The sequence below is a fragment of the Callithrix jacchus genome, chromosome 9 (genome assembly GCF_049354715.1).
Source record: "Callithrix jacchus isolate 240 chromosome 9, calJac240_pri, whole genome shotgun sequence".
Classification (NCBI taxonomy): domain Eukaryota; kingdom Metazoa; phylum Chordata; class Mammalia; order Primates; family Cebidae; genus Callithrix; species Callithrix jacchus.
In genome coordinates this window covers 135,219,975-135,243,989 of record NC_133510.1, presented here as the reverse complement: position 1 = coordinate 135,243,989, position 24,015 = coordinate 135,219,975, and the positions used below count along the sequence as shown (strand labels likewise).

At 48.6% G+C, this 24,015-nt stretch overlaps 1 protein-coding gene across 41 annotated transcripts in view; it reads right to left on the bottom strand.

Moving 5' to 3' along the window:
* Nucleotides 1-24,015, bottom strand: part of EP400 (E1A binding protein p400) — a 131,327-nt gene that overhangs the window by 86,095 nt on the left and 21,217 nt on the right. For 20 of the 41 annotated variants that reach the window (XM_035258235.3, XM_035258238.3, XM_035258247.3 and 17 more), the window contains 9 exons: nt 13,656-13,755; nt 11,924-12,031; nt 11,048-11,433; nt 8,554-8,850; nt 7,172-7,357; nt 4,049-4,189; nt 3,476-3,554; nt 2,737-2,786; nt 2,292-2,349 (listed from right to left, as the gene is read on the bottom strand). In XM_035258235.3, the coding sequence (XP_035114126.1) occupies nt 2,292-2,349; nt 2,737-2,786; nt 3,476-3,554; nt 4,049-4,189; nt 7,172-7,357; nt 8,554-8,850; nt 11,048-11,433; nt 11,924-12,031; nt 13,656-13,755 (1,405 nt within the window). The remainder of the gene's footprint in view (nt 1-2,291; nt 2,350-2,736; nt 2,787-3,475; nt 3,555-4,048; nt 4,190-7,171; nt 7,358-8,553; nt 8,851-11,047; nt 11,434-11,923; nt 12,032-13,655; nt 13,756-24,015) is intronic. The other 21 variants (XM_035258237.3, XM_035258251.3, XM_078337786.1 and 18 more) reach the window with 6 other exon arrangements.

The following is a 24,015-nucleotide window of genomic DNA, read 5'->3' as shown; positions in this document are numbered from 1 at the left end:
CATGCTGGCCAACACAGTGAAACCCTGTCTCTATTGAAAATATAAAAATTAACGGGGCGTGCTGGTGGCTTCCTGTAATCCCAGCTGCGTAGGAAGCTGAGGCAGGGAGAATTGCTTCAACCCAGGAGACAGAGGTTGCAGTGAGCCAAGATCGTACCCCTACACTCCAGCCTGGGCAACAGAGTGAGACTCCCGTCACTCAAAAAAAAAAAAAAAAAAACACTCTATAAAGAAAATAATTGTACATCCCTGTATGTGACCAAGACTGCAAACTGCCCAAAAGCATCTGCTCTCCACTTGCTCATCAGGAAACAACTCCACTCTCCCCGCAGCCCACTGCTCCCTACACTGAGAGGCACAGGTCCCAACTTCAACATCAGCAGCAGCCTGGCCAGGGACTTGCAAGCAGAATCCCTGCTTAGGGCCCTCCAGAAGGATTTTTCAACAAGCAACTGGCCTGGAAGCACCTTTTCTACTCCTGTAAGTTGCCCCTTCCTCCAGCCTTGACGACAGTACCTACAGCTGCAGAGGCCACCCGCCCGCCCCAGCAGAGTAGCAAAAGTTGCAGGAGCCACCAGCTCAAGAGAGCAAGCTGGAGCTACAGGACCACCTTCCCTGAGGAGCTACAGGAGCCACCTGCCCCGGGAGAGTAGCTGGAGCTACAGGAGCCACCTGCCCCAGGAGAGTAGCTGGAGCTACAGGAGCCACCTGCCCCGGGAGAGTAGCTGGAGCTACAGGAGCCGCCTGCCCTGGGAGAGTAACTGGAGCTACAGGAGCCACCCGCCCCGGGAGAGCAGCTGGAGCTACAGGAGCCACCCAACCCAGGAGAGCAGCTGGAGCTACAGGAGCCACCTGCCCCGGGAGAGCAGCTGGAGCTACAGGAGCCACCTGCCCCGGGAGAGTAGCTGGAGCTACAGGAGCCACCTGCCCCGGGAGAGTAGCTGGAGCTACAGGAGCCACCTGCCCCGGGAGAGTAGCTGGAGCTACAGGAGCCACCTGCCCTGGGAGAGTAGCTGGAGCTACAGGAGCCACCTGTCCCGGGAGAGCAGCTGGAGCTACAGGAGCCACCCGCCCCGGGAGAGCAGCTGGAGCTACAGAAGCCACCTGTCCCGGGAGAGTAGCTGGAGCTACAGGAGCCACCTGTCCCGGGAGAGTAGCTGGAGCTACAGGAGCCACCTGCCCCGGGAGAGTAGCTGGAGCTACAGGAGCCACCTGCCCTGGGAGAGTAGCTGGAGCTACAGGAGCCACCTGTCCCGGGAGAGCAGCTGGAGCTACAGGAGCCACCCGCCCCGGGAGAGCAGCTGGAGCTACAGAAGCCACCTGTCCCGGGAGAGTAGCTGGAGCTACAGAAGCCACCTGTCCCGGGAGAGTAGCTGGAGCTACAGGAGCCACCCAACCCAGGAGAACATCTGAAGGGGAGACTGGGCACAGGACAGAGGAGAGGAGTGGCGGGCCTAAAAACGCCACCACAGTGCTGCAGCAGTGCTGCCTACTGTCCCCAGGCCCCTGGCTCAGCAGCACCACTGTCCTGTTTCCGTCACATGCAGCAGAACTGAATACCGACAGTTTCACGCCAACACTCTGGCCAAACTCCCTGTTGACTTCCGAATAAAAATCAACAATATCAAAACATCCATGTTCAAAACTGTGGAGAAGTTAACACACTTCACCAAATCAAGCCAATAAATCCAAACTGATGCTGACCAAAGAGCCAGTGGAGAAACCACAGGTCTTACCTGGCACCTGCAGGAACTGCCACACAGGCACCCGAAAGATTTCTCCAAAGTCCCACTCTAAATCCAGACTAGTCCTGAGGACTTCCACACCCAATCCACATGGTCATGAGCTGGTGGCCATGGACGGGCCCCAGCTCATACACACCCCAGGGCTCAAATATCTGTTCTCATCCGAATGAGGTGCCAACATCTAAAATTCACATGACTTTCTCCTGAAATCCCACTGGCTGGCATCCATGGGTCTACCACCAGACATACCAGGGCCACCTCTCAAGGACAAGAACGGGCTTGGCCCTGTGCCACACGAGTACGGGGCCCCAACACTCTCCAAGAGGCACCCAAGTTTCCAAACCTCACAAAAGCACATATGACCATTTTGCTCCAGAAAGCATCCCAAATCTTCCACAGACACCAAAAAGTGCTCTCTACACTGAGAGACATCTGGATAAATACAAAGGCTGAACTTTGAACCAGTTGAACATGGCAAGACTAAAGCCCCTGTGTGCCCTCATCGGCAGCCCTGCAGACAACCAAGATGCACTGTGGGGGACAGACCTTCGTCATCAGTCAGGGATGTGCTGGCTTTCCTTTTCCTTCCAGACATTCCTGAACCCTGAAAGGAAGAAAAACCACCAGCATGAGATCCAAACACTGAGAATGGGAAACCAAGGGAGAAGAGTCCAGGGGACAGCAGGGAGCCCTGAGGCAAGCTCACTGGGCTGCCCTCAGCCTCCATTTGGGGTTGGGCGGGGCAGGACAGTGGGGGAGTGAGGACATGATGGACGCTCACTGTGCTCAGCTGTGCCTGACAAAGTAACACCCCACATGAGACTAATGAGACTAATGCTAAACGCACCGGTTCATTTTCAGAGTAGACCGAGTCTATAATGAAGGGGGTAACAGTCACAGCCTACAAATTCCTCCAGGTAAGAAGGAAAAGGCCCACTCTACTGGAATGGCTTCCACTCCTCACGCAGCACAGTAACAAACCCAAACTTACCAGAGAACTTTCTTGGAATGCATCAAAACCCTTGGGTCTCAATTCTTTCCCTAGAGAAACAAGGAACACAGTTAGTTTCTGAGGCTCCCCATGCTCGGCCAGGGCATCTCTGCTTTCCAGGCGGGGCCCCTGCTGCCTCCACCCACGGGCAGTGAAAGGAGGGACATGTAAGTTTCACCTCCTCCTCCTCCTCCTCATGACACAGGGCAGTGGTTGTGGCTCTATGAACTTCAGCAGCAGCCACCTCTCAGCCTCAGTTTCCTCACTGATAACAGGGAAGCACAATGCCCACCCTCCTAGGGGTATCCTCAGGGGCAAATGAAATAGTGAATGCTGCCACCATTGGTGCTGGACAGGTCCTAAGGGGAGTGGCATATAAGAAGTGGAGGCAGCTGCGAAAGAACTATCCGAGGAAGGAGGACAGGGAGGTGTGACACAGCCCCATGCCCCAGCGTCCTCCTGCATGGCAAACGCCTCAGTGAACGCCTCACTCACTCTCCAGGGACTCGACTCCAGTTCTGTGTCCCAGAGTTTATCAACCTGACTCTCACTAACACATCTCAAAAGCACTGAGGCATAAAACTAGCATGGCCACACAAAGAGAACCGTGACCACCAGGCAGCTGGCCCATGAGCAAAGGCCCTCTGTGGGAAGCCTCGGCGCCAGGAGACTGCCTGCTGAGAAAAGAGCCTGAACGAAGTACCACCCAAGCAGCGGTGAGGCTTTTTTTTAATCATACCTCTCCTGGAAACTTTCTGTAAATTTAAGGCCTTCTTCCTTTTTTCTTCTAATTCAACCTGTAGTTTTATTTCCACAACCTAAATGCAAAGGATTAAATGAATAAGCACGTTACTAAGGATGGGAATTACAGAGTTCTGCATAGGAAACACTAAAACACATAAGCCGCGTCAGCCTGGCGCTCTCTCATTTATTTCACTCTAACTACATCCTGCCCAGGTTCTACTGGGTGGTGAGATAAGAGGAAAGGAAACAGAGAGCCAGCAGCCACTCTAGAAGTGACCGTGTGTGGTGACTCGCACTTACCCTGGAACGACAACCCCAAGAGCCCCCCATGGCAGGAAGCACCTCAGAGCGCGGCCACAGCTGAGGTCCATCTCCGTGCAAGACAGACACAGGCACGCACCGCCATTCAAAGGCCACTGAGCAAAAGCCCAGGGAAGTGCGCACGCTGCCGGGCCTTGGGGCGCCCGAAAGCCTCCTCAGCAAGGAGCCCGAGGTCCGGCCTCGGGAAGTGGCCCTGCCAGCTCCGACAGGCTGATTCTTACGACCCCATGAAAACTGCAGCACTCGCCTGTTCAATATTCGACCAAAAGCACTCTATCTCCCGGGCCGTGGAGGCGGCTATCCGCCTCAGTCTGCTCTGCTCTTCCTTCTTCCCTCTTTCCTCACGGAGCTGTTTCTCCTCATGATGGCGCACCACAGTTCTAACAAGCTAGTGAATAAAAGTACAAGAATTGTATGTTGTTATGCTGGAAAAAAAAGGATATGTAACCTTTTTTACATCTTCTCAGGCTAAAATTACATACAACTCACTGTCAGATACATCCTCATATGCTCCCAGCGTACACTAGAAGAAATAAGAGTACAAGCAAAACCCATTAACATTTTGCTTGACTTTTCCCAAAAGTAGTTTTTTTCCCACTAAATATACATATTTTTCTCAAAACTAAAGTATCATTGTGCTACAATCTTCCTTCCCCACGTAATAGATGATTAACATCTCTCTATTCAATAAACATGGATCAGTATCTCATTTCATGGATGGTACACCATATGTGAGAATCACTGGGCTGAGATCATTCCCATTTGAAGGCTTTTGCTTTAAATTGCCAAACTGCTTTCAAAAGTTCAGACACTTCACATACCCACCAACACAACCTCAAATAGGTGGTGTGAATTAAGACGGAAAACCTTTGGAGCCCTGAGAACACAATGGCTGTCACCCCTACGCCCGTTCTAGGGACGGAAGTGCACTCAACTGCCGCAGGGACTCTGCACACAGGCCGTGTTCCCACTCAGCCTCCAACGTAGATCTGGGCTCACTGTCGTCAACACAGGCCCTGATCAGGGTGGGCTACTCTGCAGCCCCCCCCTCTGCCCCAGGAGAGGCAGGAGGCACAGGAGGCAGGTCTGGCTGCAGGTGTATCGCTTGGCTACTGAGAAGTGGCCCTGGCCGTGCCCCACAGATGCTGTACTGCTCCTCAGTCAACCCCACCTGAGCTCTCACTCCAGCCTGTCAGCCAGCCCCAACCCATCCAGCCTGGACTCCACATGCCCAGCCTGGCGTCTACATGTCCGGCCTCCCGCCCTGTCCAGCCCAGGTCTACGTGTCCAACCTGGCGTCTACACGTCCGGCCTCCCGCCCTGTCTGGCCCAGGTCTACGTGTGCAGCCTCCCGCCCTGTCTGGCCCAGGTCTATGTGTGCAGCCTCCCGCCCTGTCCAGCCCAGGTCTGTGTGTGCAGCCTCCCGCCCTGTCTGGCCCAGGTCTGTGTGTGCAGCCTCCCACCCTGTCTGGCCCAGGTCTGTGTGTGCAGCCTCCCGCCCTGTCTGGCCCAGGTCTGTGTGTGCAGCCTCCCGCCCTGTCTGGCCCAGGTCTGTGTGTGCAGCCTCCCGCCCTGTCTGGCCCAGGTCTGTGTGTGCAGCCTCCCGCCCTGTCTGGCCCAGGTCTGTGTGTGCAGCCTCCCGCCCTGTCTGGCCCAGGTCTGTGTGTGCAGCCTCCCGCCCTGTCTGGCCCAGGTCTGTGTGTGCAGCCTCCCGCCCTGTCTGGCCCAGGTCTGTGTGTGCAGCCTCCCGCCCTGTCTGGCTCAGGTCTGTGTGTGCAGCCTCCCGCCCTGTCTGGCTCAGGTCTGTGTGTGCAGCCTCCCACCCTGTCTGGCCCAGGTCTGTGTGTGCAGCCTCCCGCCCTGTCTGGCTCAGGTCTGTGTGTGCAGCCTCCCGCCCTGTCTGGCTCAGGTCTGTGTGTGCAGCCTCCCGCCCTGTCTGGCCCAGGTCTATGTGTGCAGCCTCCCGCCCTGTCCGGCCCAGGTCTACGTGTCCAACCTGGCGTCTACACGTCCGGCCTCCCACCCTGTCCAGCCCAGGTCTATGTGTGCAGCCTCCCACCCTGTCCAGCCCAGGTCTATGTGTGCAGCCTCCCGCCCTGTCCGGACCAGGTCTATGTGTGCAGCCTCCTGCCCTGTCCAGCCTGGTGTCCACCATGTTCAGGATCCCCTTCTTTGGGGAAAGGCTGGTGTAGGGAGAGTGTGGGTTCTGAAAGTCCTGTCCATCTGACTTTTGATGAGACCTTTCACTCTCAGAACCCCACAGCTCTCACCCTCTGGCCTCAGCTTTTCTCTGCCTGACCCACAGGAAGACAGTGGGGGATGCAAGTCAGGGAAGGGAGTAGAGAGGACCGGGGACACAGGACTGGCCCACAGCCTTCAGAGTACAGAAAATATCTATAAAAAAAAATGGAGTAGCTATAAAAAAAAATTTTTAAATTAAAAAAACAAGAGTACAGAAAATATGAACGAAGAGCCTAGGGCCCAAGAAACAGAGGCCGAGACACGGTGATAAGGAGGAGAAAGAAGGCCCGTGGCTCTTCATACAGTGAAAGTACAGCTGTTTCCCCCTGAGGTCTGAGGTTTCTAGAAATCCACCACTTGTTCTTACTTTTCTAGTATCAGCAGTAAGGCATTCAGAGAGTCTCCCAAGGACTCTGCACCTGCTTTGGCAACAGTTAGGAGAAAATAAGTTCTCAGCTGGAACTAAAGAGAGAGCTAGACCAGGAGTCCAGGAGGAAGAGCAGGAGCCGGTGTGGGCAGGCAGGAAACTCTGCAACAGCCCCTTGCTGCCCCTCGACTGGCACCAAGCGCTTTCTAACTCTCAGCCTCTCAGCTCCTGAACAGCTCCAGGCAGCAGCCGGGACCTGTGGCACTGGAGGTACCTACCTCCAACTGCCAGGCAAAGCCAGGCAACAGAAGGAAGCTAAATCCCAGCAGTGCTGCAGTCGGGGAGCACAGGCTTGATCCCAACCATGCATGCTGGGCTCTGAACACACCATGTCAGAGACCAAGTATACAGCACAGTTCTCCAAACAACAGAGAAGCATCCTTCACAGTCTTCACAAGTCAAGGCCTTTAGACTTAGTCTGCTGGGCACGGTGGCTCATGCCTGCAATCCCAGCGCTCTGGGTGGCCAAGGCCAGCAATCGCTTAAGCCCAGGTCAAGACCAGCCTGGGTAAAATGGCGAAAGCCTGTCTCTACAAAAAAACACAAAAATTAGCTGGGCATTCCAGCATGGGCAACAGAGCAAGATCCTATCTGAAAAAAACAAAAAAGAGTGGGTCTGCAGTCCTGCCCATCATTTAGAGCACTGCAAACTCCAACCCTGCCGACGCGCACAGCTCAGCAGCTGCATGCATGTCAACCCACCTTCCTTGCAGCAGCCACCTTCCACCTCCTCTCCTGGGCAAAGTCTGTGGCCATCCATTGCATCTCCTCCAGCAGATAGTCCCAGTGGGACTTGGGGCGTGGGGCCTCCTGCAGCTTTGGCAGACGCCTCTGGGACCACAGACCTGCTTTCCTCAGCTCTGCAATGCGCTGATGCACCTGGTTCTCCTGTGGGTGATACATGGTGGATCTGGGGTCGGCATGTAATGAGTGTGTCCCACCAACTCAGACCCCAGCAATCTGAAGCCCTACTATGTAAGAGGCTCAGTCAGGCACTAAGGAAGGAGAGCTCAGGTCCCCGTTTAGTATCAAAGGTAAGACTCGGACACAAAGGTCAAAGCCGTTCTAGAAGAGGTCTAGGAGCAGGTGACCCTCCCAGGAGCCTTAGAAGAAGCTGGAGCACTAATCCTGTCCCATCCCCATAAAACAGACTAAAACTTTAAAACCTCATGCTTCTACCCAAGTATTTACAAGGGAAACCATATGATGCCTGCAATTTGCTTCTGAATAATCTGGAAGGGAGTGGAATGGATGAAATGAGACTAGCTGCATACTGACCACTATGACAAAATCAGATAACGGGGAACATGGGGTTTGTGACACTCTATTTGGATACACGTTTCTTTTAATTCCCCTAATGCAGCTGAACAAAATAAACGTTTAGTCATCCAACCCAAAGTAAGTGCTAAGGGCTAGGGAGTGACTCTCAAGGACAGGGCTGCAGAGCAGGGTCTTCAGGAGCCTCACAGCCTGCAAGGCACCAGTGCTCAAGCCTGTCCCTCTCAGCCTGACCCCGACACGTCAAGCTCTCCCATGCCTCATCTACTCCCCTATGAAAGCAGCTCAAGACTGCAGACTTTCCCACAAAGAAACAGACGTTCTCCACGAGTCCGCTTCCAACAGAAAGGCCAACCCTTGGTTTTCAACTTGCCTCCGCACTTCCCAAGCCACGGTGAACTGACCAGGCATTCAGTTTCATGCTAACACATTCTTGACAATCCAAACCAAATGTGTGGCTGGGCCTGGTGGCTCACGCCTGTAATCCCAGCACTTTGGGAGGCCAAGGCAGGTGGATCATGAGGTCAAGAGATTAAGACCATCCTGGCCAACATGGCAAAACCCCATCTCTACTAAAAATACAAAAATTAGCCAGGCGTAGTGGTGGGCACCTGTAATCCCAGCTACTCAGGAGGTTGAGGCAGGAGAATCACCTGAACCCAGGAAGCAGAGGTTGCAGTGAGCCAAGAGAGTACCACTGCATTCCAGCCTGGGCAGCAAGAGCGAAACTCCACCTCAAAAAGCAAGAAAAACAAATGCACTTCACTAACTGGAGTACATCTTACAACTTTCTTAAGCATGCTTACCAGAGTTATTTGTTCTGTCAGCGTATCCTGAGAACTGTCTTGGGACGAGGTGGCATTCTGAGCGGGACTCTGCGGTTTGGAGGGGGCAGACGCCGCCACCCCTGGGGTCCGGGAAGTGACTGGAGACAGTGCCTTGTTGGTTGCTGAGGAGGGTCTGTTTATTGGAGAGGACCGAGCAGGGGAGGGTCCTGGGCCAGAGCCACTCACAGGTGCGAGGGACGAGGTAGAGGAGGAGGTGGGAAGAGGCCGTGGGCAGGGTGGGGCAGGGTCCACAGGGAGCCTTGTCGATACCACTGTCTAACAGGCAGAGCACAAGTGGAGCAAGGTGAAGACAAGATGTCAGGACAGGCCACGGCGCCAAACACCAGAGCACCCACAGTACCAGAGACCTTCCTCTCCACAACAACGTGAGCAAACCAAGCACATTGCAACCACAGCCCAACATTAATGTGTCCACACAAAAAAAATCCTTCTACTTACCCAAAACCTAATAGGAGTTTTCGTTATCAACTACCTTTAAGCCATGCCCAGTGGTTCATGCCTGTAATCCCAACACTTTGGGAGGCTGAGGTGGGAGGACTGCTTGAGCCCAGGAGTCTGAGATGAGACTGGGCAACAAAGACCCCATCTCTACAAAATATGTAAAAATTAGCCAGGTGTGGTGGCATGTGCCTTTGATCCAGCTACATGGGAGGCTGAGGTGGCAGGACTGCTTGAGCTTGGGAGGCTGAGGCTGGAGTGAGGGGCAACAGAGCAAGACCCTGTCTCTTAAAATAAGAAGAAAAAACAAATTCAAGGTGCTTCTCTCATGGCAGACAAGCTGCAAGGGTTAAAAAGTCCCCCTCAGGCCGGGTGCAGTGGCTCACTCCTGTAATACCAACACTTTGGGAGGCCAAGGAGGGTGGATCACCTAAAGTCAGGAGTTTGAGACCAGCCTGACCAACATGGAGAAACCCTGTCTCTACTAAAAATACAAAATTCGCCAGGCACGGTGGCGCATGCTTTGTAATCCTGGCTACTTGAGAGGCTGGGGCAGGAAAATTGCTTGAACCTGGGAGGCGGAGGTTGCGGTGAGCAGACACCGCACCACTGCACTCTAGCACAGGCAATGAAAGCAAAACTGTTTCAAAAAAAACTTGATTTTGTAGCCTGGGCAGCATGGCGCAATCCCGTCTCTGCTACAATACAAAAATCAGCCAGGTGTCATGGTGTACGCCTACAGTCCCAGCTACTCAGGGGGCTGAGGCAGGAGGATAATCTAAGCCTAGGAGGTAGAGGCTGCAGTGAGCAGAGATCGTGCCACTGCACTCCAGCCTGGGTGACAGAACCAGACCATGTTTCAACACAAACAAAAACTCTGAACTCAAAGCCTATATAGGAAATTCCTTTGTTAGTGAGGGAGAGGGTGAAAGGAAGGGAAGACTCTCTGCAGTGGGCTCCCCACAACCTGACGTGCTTCAAATAATGGAGAACTAAGGCGGCTGAGAACCCTCCCCGGCCTCCCATCAGTACCCTGTTGACGGCTGGCACGCAGGCTGTGGCATTTCGCTGCTCCCTAGGAGCCGAAACCAGTTTACTGTGGACATTCCAAAAACGTACCTGGGTAAAATTAATCAGTGGAGGAGGGGCAATCTAACTACTTGAAATGTGTATCAAGGTGGATCATAATGCGTTACACGTTTGCAGAGCACACAGCATCCCAAAAGCAGCAAAGCAGGCACCCAGCATATCCAGTGGGTGGTCTGTGTCGAGATTTTGCACTCACATGAAGCTAGGGTCAAGCCCCACCCGGAACTTCACCACCATGTAACCTGCGGCCAGCCCCAGAACCTCTGAGTACTTGTCTCCACACTGGTAGAATGGGTCGCTGCCACCTACCTGAGAGTTACTGGGCAGATTAAAGAGATAAATGACACCATGCCCTTCGCACAGCATATGGGTGAGCAGGGAGAGGGCCCTGGTACTAAGAGTGACAATAATACTAGTTCTCTATTATTACTATTTTTTTTGAGATGGAGTCTCACTCTGTCACCCAGACTGCAATGGTGCACTCTCAGCTCACTGCAACCTCCCTCCTTGGGTTCAAGAGATTCTCCTGCCTCAGCTTCCCAAGTAGCTGGGACTACAGGCGTGTGCCACCATACCTGGCTAATTTTTGTATTTTTAGTAGAGACGGGGTTTCGCCATGATGGCCAGGCTGGTCTCGAGCTCCCCACCTCAGGTGATCCACCGGTCTCAGCCTCCCAAAGTGCTAGGATTATAGGCATGAGCCAGCATGCCCGGCCCAGTTCTCCATTATTTTAATGAAGATAATATTGCAGAGCCAAATAAAACTATATTGCGAGTACTGAATTAACTAACTGTTCTAAAGTAGGGGAGCAAGCGCTGCTAAGAGAAAATACACGAATGACAGTGTGGTGTGACACCCCGTCTAACACACAGGCAGCCAGCCAATCTTGCAAACCATTTTTTTTTCCTGTATCTTTTCTCATACCTGTGGCAGGGACGAAAGCTGAGAGGCCTGCACCTGCGCCTTCCCAGACGTGGGAACGTGGAGGGCCAGCTGTGCCGGCTGTGAGGGAGGGACGGGGAGCTGGCTGGTGGGGGGTGCAGGGATGGGAACACTGGGCTGCTGAGTCTTCACCGGGATTTGGAGCTGTGTCTGGGTCTCCACCCCTTGCGGCTGCTGTGCAAACTGCAGAGCAGAGGAGAGGGCTGCAGTGGGAACGCCAGCTGGGGGCAGCCTCCCGGGCAGCTGAGGCAGTGGGGTGTGCAAGCTGGCGGCGTTCTGCACAGGAGGCCCTGTGGAGGGGTCGTACTGCTGCTGACTCTGCCTCTGTCCAGTGAGCTGTGCAGCCTGTGGGGTGGGGGGCATCCCTCCTGCAAAATAAGAAAAGCGCCAAGAGCACTGATTCCCAAGTGTGGCAGCTTCTACCAATGAGTCACAAGGAGATGTCTGACACCCCGGTGCTTGTCCAAGACCCGCCACACTCACACACGAGGTTGGCCACAACTGAGCACACACAAAAGGAAAGAGAGGCACTTGACCTTTGCAAGTCAGCTTCAAGCAAAACAAGCACCAGATCACCACAGGGCACCCCCACGACAGCAGCAATTAGAAAAAACACAGGAGTAAAAACTGTTGAACGACACAATGACAATGTGACATGTGGCTCCCATTAGTGTGGCAAGAACATGTCTCCAGGGGGGTTGGATATGGTATCAATTGGGACTCAGAAGGATCCCAATTTCAGGCACCCACTGCAAACACGCTACCTCCACTGCCCAAGTTTGAGTCTGGTGCTGGTTTCTGGAGCTGCAGTGCACTGACTGCTCCTAGCTGGGAGCTGGCTCTGCTGCCGGGCCTTACCTTGTGCAGTTGGCATTAGCTGCTGAAGAGGAACGCCTGCATCCGCCCCCGGGTGCTGGAAAACTACCCCTTGGTGACCCACGTCAAGGCGAGGCCTCTTAGGCTGCTCTAGAATAATTTTCAAAAAAGGTGCAGTTTGATGTAAAAATAAAACCAGAGAAATAGTAGAGAAAAACACGTGTATTTTTATCATCTTTGAACAGGGAGGCCTTTCTAACCACAAACTAAAATCCAGAAGCCATAAAAGAAAAGGCTGATGAATATAATTTCTCATTAAAATGTTGCCGAATAAGAAAAAGCATCATTAAAAGGCCCAAGGACAAGCAACAACCTGAGAGGCAACATTGCAACACGTGTGGTGGACAGAGAGAGACTAGCTCAGCGCTTGGAAACCACAGGCAGACGAACATGAGAAGCGCCACAAACAGATGGACGAGATGGGCAGAGCATGGAGAGCGGGCAGAGGGGCAGAGGGGCAGACGCACAAACGCCCAAGACACGGGGAATGATGCTGCACAGCGTGCTCAAAGCTAAAGAAACCCACATCAAAACGACGGATTTTCCACCCATCACGTCAATGAGGATTAAAAGACTTAGACCTAACAAAGTCATCAAGATGGGAAAGAACCAGAAATTGCTGACCGCAGTGAAAGCTGGCCCTGTCCTTTTGGTGGGCAACTGAGCACCATCATCAGCTAACTATACCTGTGTTTTGATCCAGCAATTTCATCTCTAGGAGTGTTTCCTTTAGATATACTGGCCAACAGTTGGGCATGGTAGCTCATGCCTACAATCCCAGCAGTTTGGGAGGCTGAGGCGAGATGATCACTTGAGCCCAGGAGTTCAAGACCAGCCTGGGCAACATAGTGGGACACTGACTGTACCTAAAATACAAAAATTAGCTGGGCATGGTGGCACGTGCCTGTAGTACCAGATACTCAGGAGGTTGGGGCATCAGATTCGCCCGAGCCTGGAAGGTAGACACTGCAGTGAGCCATGATGTTGCCACTGCATTCCAGCCTGGGTGAGCCAGATCCTATCTCAAGAAATGACAGACAGACAGACAGACAGACAGACAGACAGACTGACAGACAGACAGATAGATAGACAGATAGACAGACAGACAGACAGACAGACAGACAGACAGACAGACTGACAGACAGACAGACAGACAGACAGACAGACAGACAGACTGACAAACATGTAGGAAAACCAGAAGACTACATGCTCAGTCCTCAGTTCACCGTAACAGACGAACACTGACAAGGAACTGACTGATAAAGAACCAACCATCCCACTGAGACAGGAGTTATGACCTGAAGACATGGGGTCTTCAGTTAACAGTCTTAGACATAACAACATATATACGTTTTAGTCTTTCACACAAAAATATATTGTTTATTATTTGAAAAAAAATCAGCTTAAAAAATATGACAACTTCAGAAAGCGGATGATTCGGTGTTGAATCGCACCATGGTGGCTCAAGAGCCTATGAATGCACACAGAAAACCAAGATGGAACACACCCACTCAACTGCAAAACTCCTCACTTCAGGACACGGGAAAACCCACATAAACATTGTTCAGCTCGTAGTCACCAAAAGAAAAATTAATTCTCAAAGTAGGAAGAAACCAAGTTAGCGACTGCTCTTCAGAAACTCATGGCAACTCTACCCCGACAGCCGAGGAGAGGGGAGCGTTCCTGGGGCCGCGCTAGCCGTGCCCTGACGTACCTGCCACACCTGCGGGGGGCATCGCCTGCTGCCTCTTAAACAGGTCCGCCTCTACTGTGCTTCCGGCCCCTGCTACCAGGCTCCCTGCGAGAGCTTGCTGCTGGGAAAAAAGATGAAAAAATGAGATTTTGATCACTGAAGAATAAACTCAAACTATCATAATTATCCCAAACATCAACCTCATTCCTTTTTAATAACAGAAATGTTATCTACCCCATGTCTTTAAATATACATCTGTAATGTATACTTACGTATAATAAACAATTTAAAGTTCTAACTTACCTCTAGAGGAAACAAGACGTATTACTCCGGTTTAAATGGAATTTGAAATCAATGCAAACCTCCATCCTTGGGAACCTAACTAGCTTTGCATATTGGATGACAACAAAAGGACTAATGCTGGGAAACATGCGTTTCAGTTCTGAGACGAAGCTCAGCCGACCCAACCAGCCACACTGCCCAGCACGGCCTCACATCCAAAACATTGACCCATAAAAAGCTTAAACTGTCTCTCTACCGAAAAATGACATTAAAACCCCAATTAATAACTATCTAATCAACTTGGATCTTTAAAATTATGTTTTTATAGCTAGCACCCTACTTGATATATAAATATATGAGATATATAGAGATAGAAATAGTAGATGTTATTTAAAACGTTTAAAGTGAAAGAAGCCATCACTAGGCGTGGTGGCTTATGCCTGTAATCCCAACACTTTGGGAGGCTGAGGTGGGAGGATCACTTGAGGCCAGGAGTTCAAAACCAGCCTGGGTAACACAGTGAGATCCTGTCTCTACAAAAAATGAAAATGTAAAAAGTAGTCAGTAGTCAGACATGGTGGTGCACACCTGCAGTCCGAGCTACTCAGGAATCTGAGGCAGGAGGATCACTTGAGCCCAGGAGTTTGAAGCTGCAGTGATCTAGGACTGTGTACTGCACTCTGCCTTCCAGCCTGGGCAACAGAGCAAGACCCCATTTTTAAAAAAATAATAAAATGAAAGAAGGCAATCTGAAAAGGTGACATGCTACATGGTCTTAACTCTATGATGTCTTGGAAAACGCAAAACTATAGAGACAACAAAAAGATGAGTGGTTGCCAGGTGCAAAGTGGCGGAGGGGAGGTGAACAGGCAGAGCGTGGGAAGTTTTTAGGGCAGTGAGACTATAGTACTATGCTAATGACGTGGCACTGGAGGTTCACCAAGTGCAACAAACGCACCATCTGGTGGGTGACACAGACAGAAGGGAGGCTGTGCATGTCGGGGGGAGCGTGGGGGATGTAAACAATCTGTTACTTCCTCTTAATTCTGCTGTGAACCTAAAGCTGCTCTTAAAAGTTTACATAAGAAGCTGTTGGCATGTTATTTTACAAAGACAGAAACTAGCCAACTCTGGGCCAGCACAAACTTCACCCTAGCTAGCTCTTTTCCATCTGGTTGCCACCCTTGAAGTTACAGTAAATGGGAAGGACTTAATCACTAGTTGTTAAATTATTCCTTAAATCACTCAATTATATTCACTCTACTTGGTGAACATACATATTTTACATTTTAAATGTAAAAGTCACAGATACCTGAACAAAGTACTCAGTGAGAGGGAGCTATCTGAACCAACTGGCACACAAGGGCCACCACACAGCCACCGCCAGCCATGCCGCTGACTACTCACACGGGAAAAAGCTTAGGAAAGGAGTTACTGAAAGGAAAATCTGCCACAATACAGCATATGCAGCAGGATGACACTGCCACTTACATTTAACCAAGATGGGGAAGGAAAGCAGACAAAAGGGACAGAGGGGATAGACAAAGAGAGGGAGGAAAGAAAGGACAGAATGCTTTGGAAAACAATGGCCTGGCAGTGGTCACCTCTGGGGCAGCATCACAGGAGACATGATTTGTGAGTGTGTGCATTTCTATATTTTCCAAATGTTCTATAATGAGCATTTATGACTAATATAATTTTTAAAAAGAATATTTTTTAATAAAAGAATTTGACAAAAGCCTCTGTGTCCAGTAATGGCTAAGTACTTCCTAGCAGGTCAAACAAAATCCAAATAGCCATAAACTCCAGATGGACTACAAAAAACAGATGATACAGGAAGGGAAACGATAGCTGCACGAAGAGAACAAAACACAGCAAGGCTTCCAGTTTCATGGCATTTGGCACGAGGGCAGCCCAGTCTGTGCTCAATGGAACAGCTCAAACCCAAACACATACATCGTCTCACTGGCTTGAACAAGACGACAAAGAGCAGGAGACAGCTGGAAAAGGACGCCCCAATTCACCGCAACCTCTACCTAAACCATGCACGCAGAAACCAGAATCCAAGCAAAGGCCCAAGACAAAGAGTGTGGCCCCAATTCTCCCCTCACCTCCACCTAAACCATGCACACAGAAACCAGAATCCAAGCAAAGGCCCAAGAGAAAGAGTGTGGCCCCAGTTCTCCCCTCACCTCCACCTAAACCATGCACACAGAAACCAGAATCCAAGCAGAGGCCCAAGAGAAAGAGTGTGCAGTTTGTTTGTTTTTTCAGAAATGGAGTCTAACTTTGTCACCCAGGCTGGAGTGCAATGGTGTGACGTTGGCTCACTGCAACCTGTCTCCCTAGTTCAAGCGATTCTCCTGCCTCAGCCTCCAAAGCAGCTGGGACTACAGGCACCCGCCACCACGCCTGGGAAATTTGTGTATTTTTAGGACAGATGGGATTTCACCATATTGTCCAGGCTGGTCTTGAACTCCTGACATTGGCATCTACCTGCCTCAGCCTCCCAAAGTGTTGGGATTACAGGCGTGAATCACTGTGCCTGGCCAGTGTGTGTAGTTTTAATTCAATCAAGTAAATTAAGTGTTAAAACAAATCAATACTTTTCAGAAGAATGTAACAGAACCCAGGGTTTCTGCATGCCATGCTCAACTGTCCAAAATCCAACTCAAAATTACAAAATTACTCCAAAATACAAGAGCCATACTCAGAAAGCAACCTCAAGATGACCCACGTACTAGAATAAGCAGGTGAGAATCTTTTTTTTTTTTTTTTTTGAGACAGAATCTTGCACTGTTGCCCAGGCTGTAGTGCAGTGGCGCAATCTCAGCTTACTGCGATCTCCGCCTCCTGGATTCAAGCAGTTCCCCTGCCTCAGCCTCCCGAGCGGCTGGGAATACAGGTGTGCGCCACCATGCCTAGATAACTTTAGTATTTTTAGCAGAGATGGGGTTTCACCATGTTGGTCAGGCTGGTCTCAATCTGACCTCGTGATCCACCCGCCTCAGCTTCCCCAAGTGCAGGGATTACAGGTGTGAGCCACCACGTCTGGCTGCAAGGATCTTAGAGTGAATAAAGCTACATTCCCTTCTCTCTCCCTCTTTTTCTTCCTCTTTCTTCCTCTTCTTCACTCCTTTTCTTTCTTTCTAAAAAAATAAATAAATAAAAATAAACCAGAAAAAGAAAAAAGAATCTTAAAGTGACATTAATACGTATGCCCAAAGACACCGGGTGCAGTGGCTCACGTCTGTAATCCCAACACTTTGGGAGGCCGAGGTGGGCGGATTACAAGGTCAAGAGATCGAGACCATCCTGGCCAACATGGTGAAACCCCGTCTCTTACTAAAAACACAAAAATTAGCCGGACGTGGTGGCGTGAACCTGTAGTCCCAGCTACTCAGGAGGCTGAGTCGGAAAAATTGCTTGAACCTGGGAGGCAGAGGTTGCAGTGAGCCGAGATTGCGTCACTGGGCTCCAGCCTGGTGATAGAGCAAGACTCCAACTCAAAAAAATATATATACATATATGCATGCCTAAGGACATAAAAAATATATACTACAATAAAGAACAAAAAAAATCTTGACAAAAAAACAAACTATTAAAATAGAGAGCCAAATGGAGATTGTAGAAGAGAAAAACACAACATCTGAAATTTAAAAATTCATTGGATAGGTGTAACATCCGTGTGGAGATGTTAAAAATCAGGTGGGGCGCACTGGCTCACACCTGTAATCCCGGCACTTTGGGAGGTCAGGAGTTCAAGACCAGCCTGGGCAATACAGTGAGACCTCGTCTCCAAATTAAAAAAAAAATTAAATTGACCAGGTGCAATGACTGATGCCTGTATTCCCAGCATTTTTGGGAGGCCAAGGTGCACAGATCACTTGAGCTCGGGAGTTTAAGATTAGTCTGACCAACATGGCGAAACCTCATCTCTACAAAAATACAAAAATTAGCTGGTGTGGTGGCATATCCCCGTACTCCTAGCTACTTGGGAGGCTGGGATGGGAGGACCACTTCAGCCCTGGAGGTTGAGGCTGCAGTGAGCCAAGACAGTGCCACTGCACTCCAGCCTGGGTGACAGAGTAAGACCTGATCTCAAAAAAAAAAAAAAAGAGTTAAAAAATCAATGAGCCTGAAAACAGCTTCTTGAGAGGGAAGAACCAAGTGAAGGACCTGACATTAGGACACAGCCAAGACTCCAAGAACCAGGACAGTGCAGTGCGGTGCCATGCGGTGCCATGCTGGCATGAGGAACAACACACAGATAAAAAGAACTGAGCCGCGCACCAAGAATCAGACTCACACAATGTTCCAGAGCCTCCCAAGCCTCCAACGGAAAACAGAAAAGTCTTTTCAACAAACGGTGCTAGAAAACTGGATATCTACATGAAAACACAGATACAATGGACTTCATTAAAATGAGACACTGTTCCAGATGCACTGGCAGGGAGGACTGTGTGCTCTCTTGACTGCTCCTAGCTGCGGCTGACACTCAGGCTGTTTCCCAGAGGACCCAGGACGCACAGGTCTCACTGCCCCGCTAGAGAAGACACAGGAACTCTTCCGGGCATGGCAGATACTCAGCCGTGGTTTTCAGAATGATTTTTAGTTTGATCTTATTCTGTCTCCATGAAGGTATTATTGGTAAAGATACTCGTCTTTAAAATACGACCTTGTTTTGATCAAAAACCATTATAACAATTCTTTAAAAAAGAGAAATTCCCACAAAGAAAAAATACTCTGAAGGAAATTTAATTTTGGGTGTCCATTTAGGAGAGACAACACCAAAACAGAGCTTATCCATGGAAGACCTATTTTAACCTACAGGGAGCCTGTAAATGACACCAGGCAAAAACAGTGGGAGAAAGCTCACAAAACATCTGCCGCAAAAAGGATCGACTTAGGGTATTCTGAAGGGAGAAATCGACCAGCAATAGCTGGCAGCTACCAGGAGGAAAATTTCTACCGGATTTAAAAAACAAACAAATGAACTATAAAGCCAGGTGCGGTGGCTCATGCCTATAATTCCAGCACTTTGGGAGGCTGAGGCTGGAGAACTGCTTGAGCCCAAGAGTTCAAAACTAGCCTGGGCAACAAAGTGAGACCTTCATTTATACAAAAAAGTCAAAATATTGGCCAGGCGCTTTTGGAGGCCGAGGCAAGCGGATCGCCTGAGGTCAGGAATTCGAGACCAGCATGGCCGACATGGTAAAACCTGGCCTTTACTAAAAACACAAAAATTAGCTGAGTGTGGTGGCATGCACCTATAATACCAGCTATCCAGGAGTCTGAGGCAGGAGAATCGCTGGAATCCAGGAGGCAGAGGCTGCAGTGAGCAGAGATGGCGCCACTGCACTCCAGCCTGGGCGACAGAGCAAGACTCCATCTCAAAAAAACAAAAATGAGTTGGGCATGGTGGTACATGAAGAGGCTCAGGAGGCTGAACCAGGTGGTTCCCTTGAGCCCACTAGGTCGAGGCTGCACTGAGCCACATTCCCACACTGCACTCCCACGCAGGTGACCGAACAAGACTCTGCATCAAAAAGAAAAGAGATAAGAAAGTATAAACTTAAGACTCGGTGCCCAGTCACTGAAAAGACAGAATGGAGTCAAGGAAGCAGACAATGAGTACCTAAAAAGGTCATGCTTGGCCAGGCACAGTGGGTCACATCTGTAACCCCAGCACTTTGGGAGACCAAGACAAGAGGATCACCAGAGGCCAGAAAAATCAAGACTAGTCCAGGCAATATAGCACAACCCCACCTCTACAAAACATAAAAAATTAGCCAGGCATGGTGATGTGCACCTGTAGTTCTAGCTACCTGGGAGGCCAAGGTAGGAGGATGGCTTGAGCCCAGGAACTCAAGGTTACAGTGAGCTATGATGGTGCCACTGCACTCCAGCCTGGGCAACAGAATGAGACCCTGTCTCTAGGGGGAAAAAATGGTAGTATTTTCTTTTCTTTTGAGACAAGGCTCACTCTGTCACCCAGGCTGGAGTGCAGTGGTATGATCTCAGCTCACTGCAACCTCTGCCTCTCAAATTCAAAAGATTCTCCTGCCTCAGCCTCTTGAGTAGCTGGAATTACAGGCACGCACCACCACGCCTGACTAATTTTTGTATTTTTAGTTGAGATGGTGTTTCACCATGTTGGTCAGGCTGGTCTTGAACCCCTGACCTCATGATCTACCCGCCTCAGCCTCCCAAAGTGCTGGTATTACAAGCACAAGCCACCACGTCTAGCCCAAAAACGGTAATACTTTTAAGTGAAGAAGAGTAGGTGAACTGAGGTCTCTCTTAATTCACGCTTCTAAAGCAAGTCTCCCCAGGCTTAACCTTGGATAAGGATCTGAGGAAGCACAAACAAAAGAAAATTCATGCTTTCTTTTTTGAAAGTATGTATATTATTAAAACAAGATTCCACTTTATACCTATACACTTTTTTTCTATTGAGACAGGGTCTCGCTCTGTTGCCCAGAATGGTCTTGAATTCTTGGGCTCAAGTAATCTCCCTGCCTCGGTCCTCCCAAAGTGCTGGACTACAGCCCTGAGCCACTGTGGTGGCCCCTATAAACTTTTAACCATACACATAAAAATATGAACACAAATGTAACAGAAACAACGTTGGGTTAGGATCACAAAACCATAAATAATTACTCATTTTTTCTAACATTCTAATAACTGAAGAAAATGCTCTAATCAGGAGGGTTTCATAAGACATAAATAAGCATGATATTAGTACTACTTTGTATACTATCATTCCACTCAACACCACCACAAAACCTTCAGAAAACAGAGAAATACGTGCAACGCTGAGTACTCTGGATTTACTTCCGGAGTTTAACTGGCATACTGGCATAGATTAGTATTATAAAAATCCTGCAGCTGGCTGCAAATAATAAAATTCATCCTGAAACTCTGTCTTTAACTTTTTTTTTTTTTGAGACAGAGTCTTGTTCTGTCGCCCAGGCCGGAGTGCAATGGCGCAATCTCAGCTCACTGCAACCTCCACCTCCCGGGTTCAAGCAAGTCTCCTGCCTCAACCTCTCCAGTAGCTGAGACTACGGGCACGTGCCACCATGCCTGGCTAATTTTCTGTATTTTTAGTAGAGACGGGATTTCACCACGTTGGTCAAGCTGGTCTCAAACTCCTGGCCTCAAGTGATCCACCGGCTCTAGCCTCCCAAAGTTTAAACTCTTTTTAGAATGGTTAACAGGGCTTGCAAAGACATAATAAAACTGGGGCCACAATCTAGCAGCACTTTTAGCTAAACACAAAGTGAATATATGGTGGGTATCAGGAAGAGACTTACACTCTTCTGATTCACTAGTGTCACTCCTAAGAGTTTCTCTAAACAGAACAGACATAACCTAAAATTAGAAAAATGGTGAAATGAATTACAGGTCCTCAAAACAATGAAGCAGTGACAGCTGTTAAAATGAGAATGATTAGAAGTGAATACAACAAAAATAATTATTTGTTAAATGAAATAACAAATCAAAAAATATAAATTCGCTTATTTCAACTGGTATATATGCGACCTAACATTAAAAAATCAGCCAGGCGTGGTGGCTCACATCTGTAATCCAAGCACTCTGAAAGGCCAAGGCAGGTCGATCACTTGAGGTCAGGAGTTCAAGACCTGCCTAGCCAAGATGGGGAAACCCTGTCTCTAATAAAAATAAAACAATTAGCTGGGTGTGGTGGCAGGTGCCTGTAATCCCAGCTACTCAAGGGGCTGAAATAGGAGAATCCCTCGAGCCCGGGAGGCAGAGGCTGTAGCGAGCCAAGATTGTCCCACTGCACTCCAGCCTGGGCAACAGAGTGAGATTCTGTCTCAAAAAAAAAAAAAAAAAAAAATCATTGTGTTAGGATGATGAAATTATGGGAATTTATTTTCTCTAATACAAAAATGATGAAAAATTTCTATTTAGAATGGTTCTTTTTATCTTTTTACAAATGTGTATCTGTCTGTATTTTATATGTAACATCTCTGCACTCGATATTACCTAAAAATCTTTTGGAAACAGAAATTAGTACATATGTAATAAAGAATTCTGAATTTTGTTCCAAGGCTTGCCTTTAAAAAATAAACAAATAAATAATAAAAAATAAAATAAAATAAAGAATTCTGAATTTATTGCCAGAGTTTCAGTAGTCAAAATAAAAATTATACAATTGGCTATAAGTAATAAAACTCATGCTGAATTTTTTTTCCAAAGAAAAGGATGTTTTTCACTTTAAACTCTTTTCTATTTTCTTAGCTAGCTATCCACTGTTATTTGCTTCAAAAGTCTGTAACTCAAAATGGAGGCTGCTTGGTTTTCACCTTTCGGTCTCATCATTTTTGATTAGGAAATATATCACACATACAAAAGAAATTATAAAATATACATAAGGCTCTCAAAGCATAGTAAAATTAATTGAAACTAAACAATCCATTCAACTTGTTTGAAAATGTTCATAATACAATGTTGAGGAGGAAAATGGAAAAATACATACATACAATTTAAAGCAGTAATAATAAAGCAATCCCCACATACTCATCACATGCATTAAGACATAAAAATGTTGGCTCTTGAGATTATACTGGAGGACGAAAAGAAAAAAAGAAAAATTTACCTATCCCTTAAAAACTCCATACACTCCCTTCCCACCAAGGTACTTACTACGCAAACTCTATGTTAAACATCTCCCTAAAGAACCCGTAAGTGTATTCGGTGAATGGGAAATTTAAAAATAATAAAAAAAGAACCCTGTGCACTGCTAGTAGGAATGTAAATTACTACAGCCATTATGGAAATCAGTATGGAGGTTCCTCAAAATATTAAAAATAGAATGAACATGTGATCCAGCAATCCCACTTCTGGGTACATATCCAAAGGAAAGGAAATCAGCATCTCAAAGAGATATCTGCACTCCTCCACGTGTTCACAACAGCCACGATCTGAAAACAACCTAAGTAACCATCAACAGATGAAAAGATACATATACACAATGGAACACCATTCGGTATAAAAAGTAAGGAAGTCCTGCCATTTATGACAACACGAATGAACCTAGAAGGCATGATGCTAACTGAAATAAGACAGAGAAAGACAAATGCTGTAGAGCATCACTTATATGTGGAATTTTGTTTTTAGAGATGGTCTTGCTCTACAGCCCAGCCTGGAGTGTAGTGGCACAATCACAGCTCACTGCAGCCTCAACCTCCTGAGCTCAAGCAATCTTCCTGCCTCAGCTTTCTGAATGAATAGCTGGGACTATGGGCACATGCCACACCTGGTTAATTTTTTAATGTTTTTGTAGAGATGGTGTCTGCAGGCTGGTTTTGAACATGTGGTCTCAAGCGACCCTCCCAGCTCGGCCTCTCATATGGGACTGCAGGTATGAGCCGTAGCACACAGCCTATAGATGACAATATTGCACTATATACTTGGAATTTGCTAAAAGAGTAGATCTTAACCATTCTCACCAAAGCAAAACAAAAAAAGGGTAATTTAATTAATTTGATTGTGGTAATCACCTCACTATCCTTACATCAAAACACCAAACATTTTATATAACACTGAATTTGCCAATTATACCGCAATAAACCTAAAAATAAAGTGTTTCCTTACAGTGTCAGCATCCATGGGTATGTGTCTACACCATCTCTGCTCCTGCTTACACGCACACCCATGCGCACGCACAATGGAGGGTCTTGGTACACTGAGTGCTCTGTTAGCACCCTTCCAGGAATTTGCACATCCCATTCATTCTGCACCCAGTGGACAATCTGGTTCTTTCCAACCCGGGGCTGCCAAACCCAGTGCTGCTAGGAACATTACTGCACATGTGTTTCCGGTGCACAAATACAAGAGTCTCTTTAGAGTATGCTCTCTGCTCACCTTTTTCAGATAATGCAAAACATTTCGAAGTCACTAGATCAAGCTCCACTCTCATCAAAAGCGGATGAGTTCTGGATCAACGGAGTCTCTCAGTTTAACTTCTGGCAATCCGGTGAGTCTAACAGAGTCTAAACAGTTTAACTTGTACCGTAAAGACTGCGTCTCTTTTTCATGTGTTTATGGGCACGCCTGGCCTATTGTC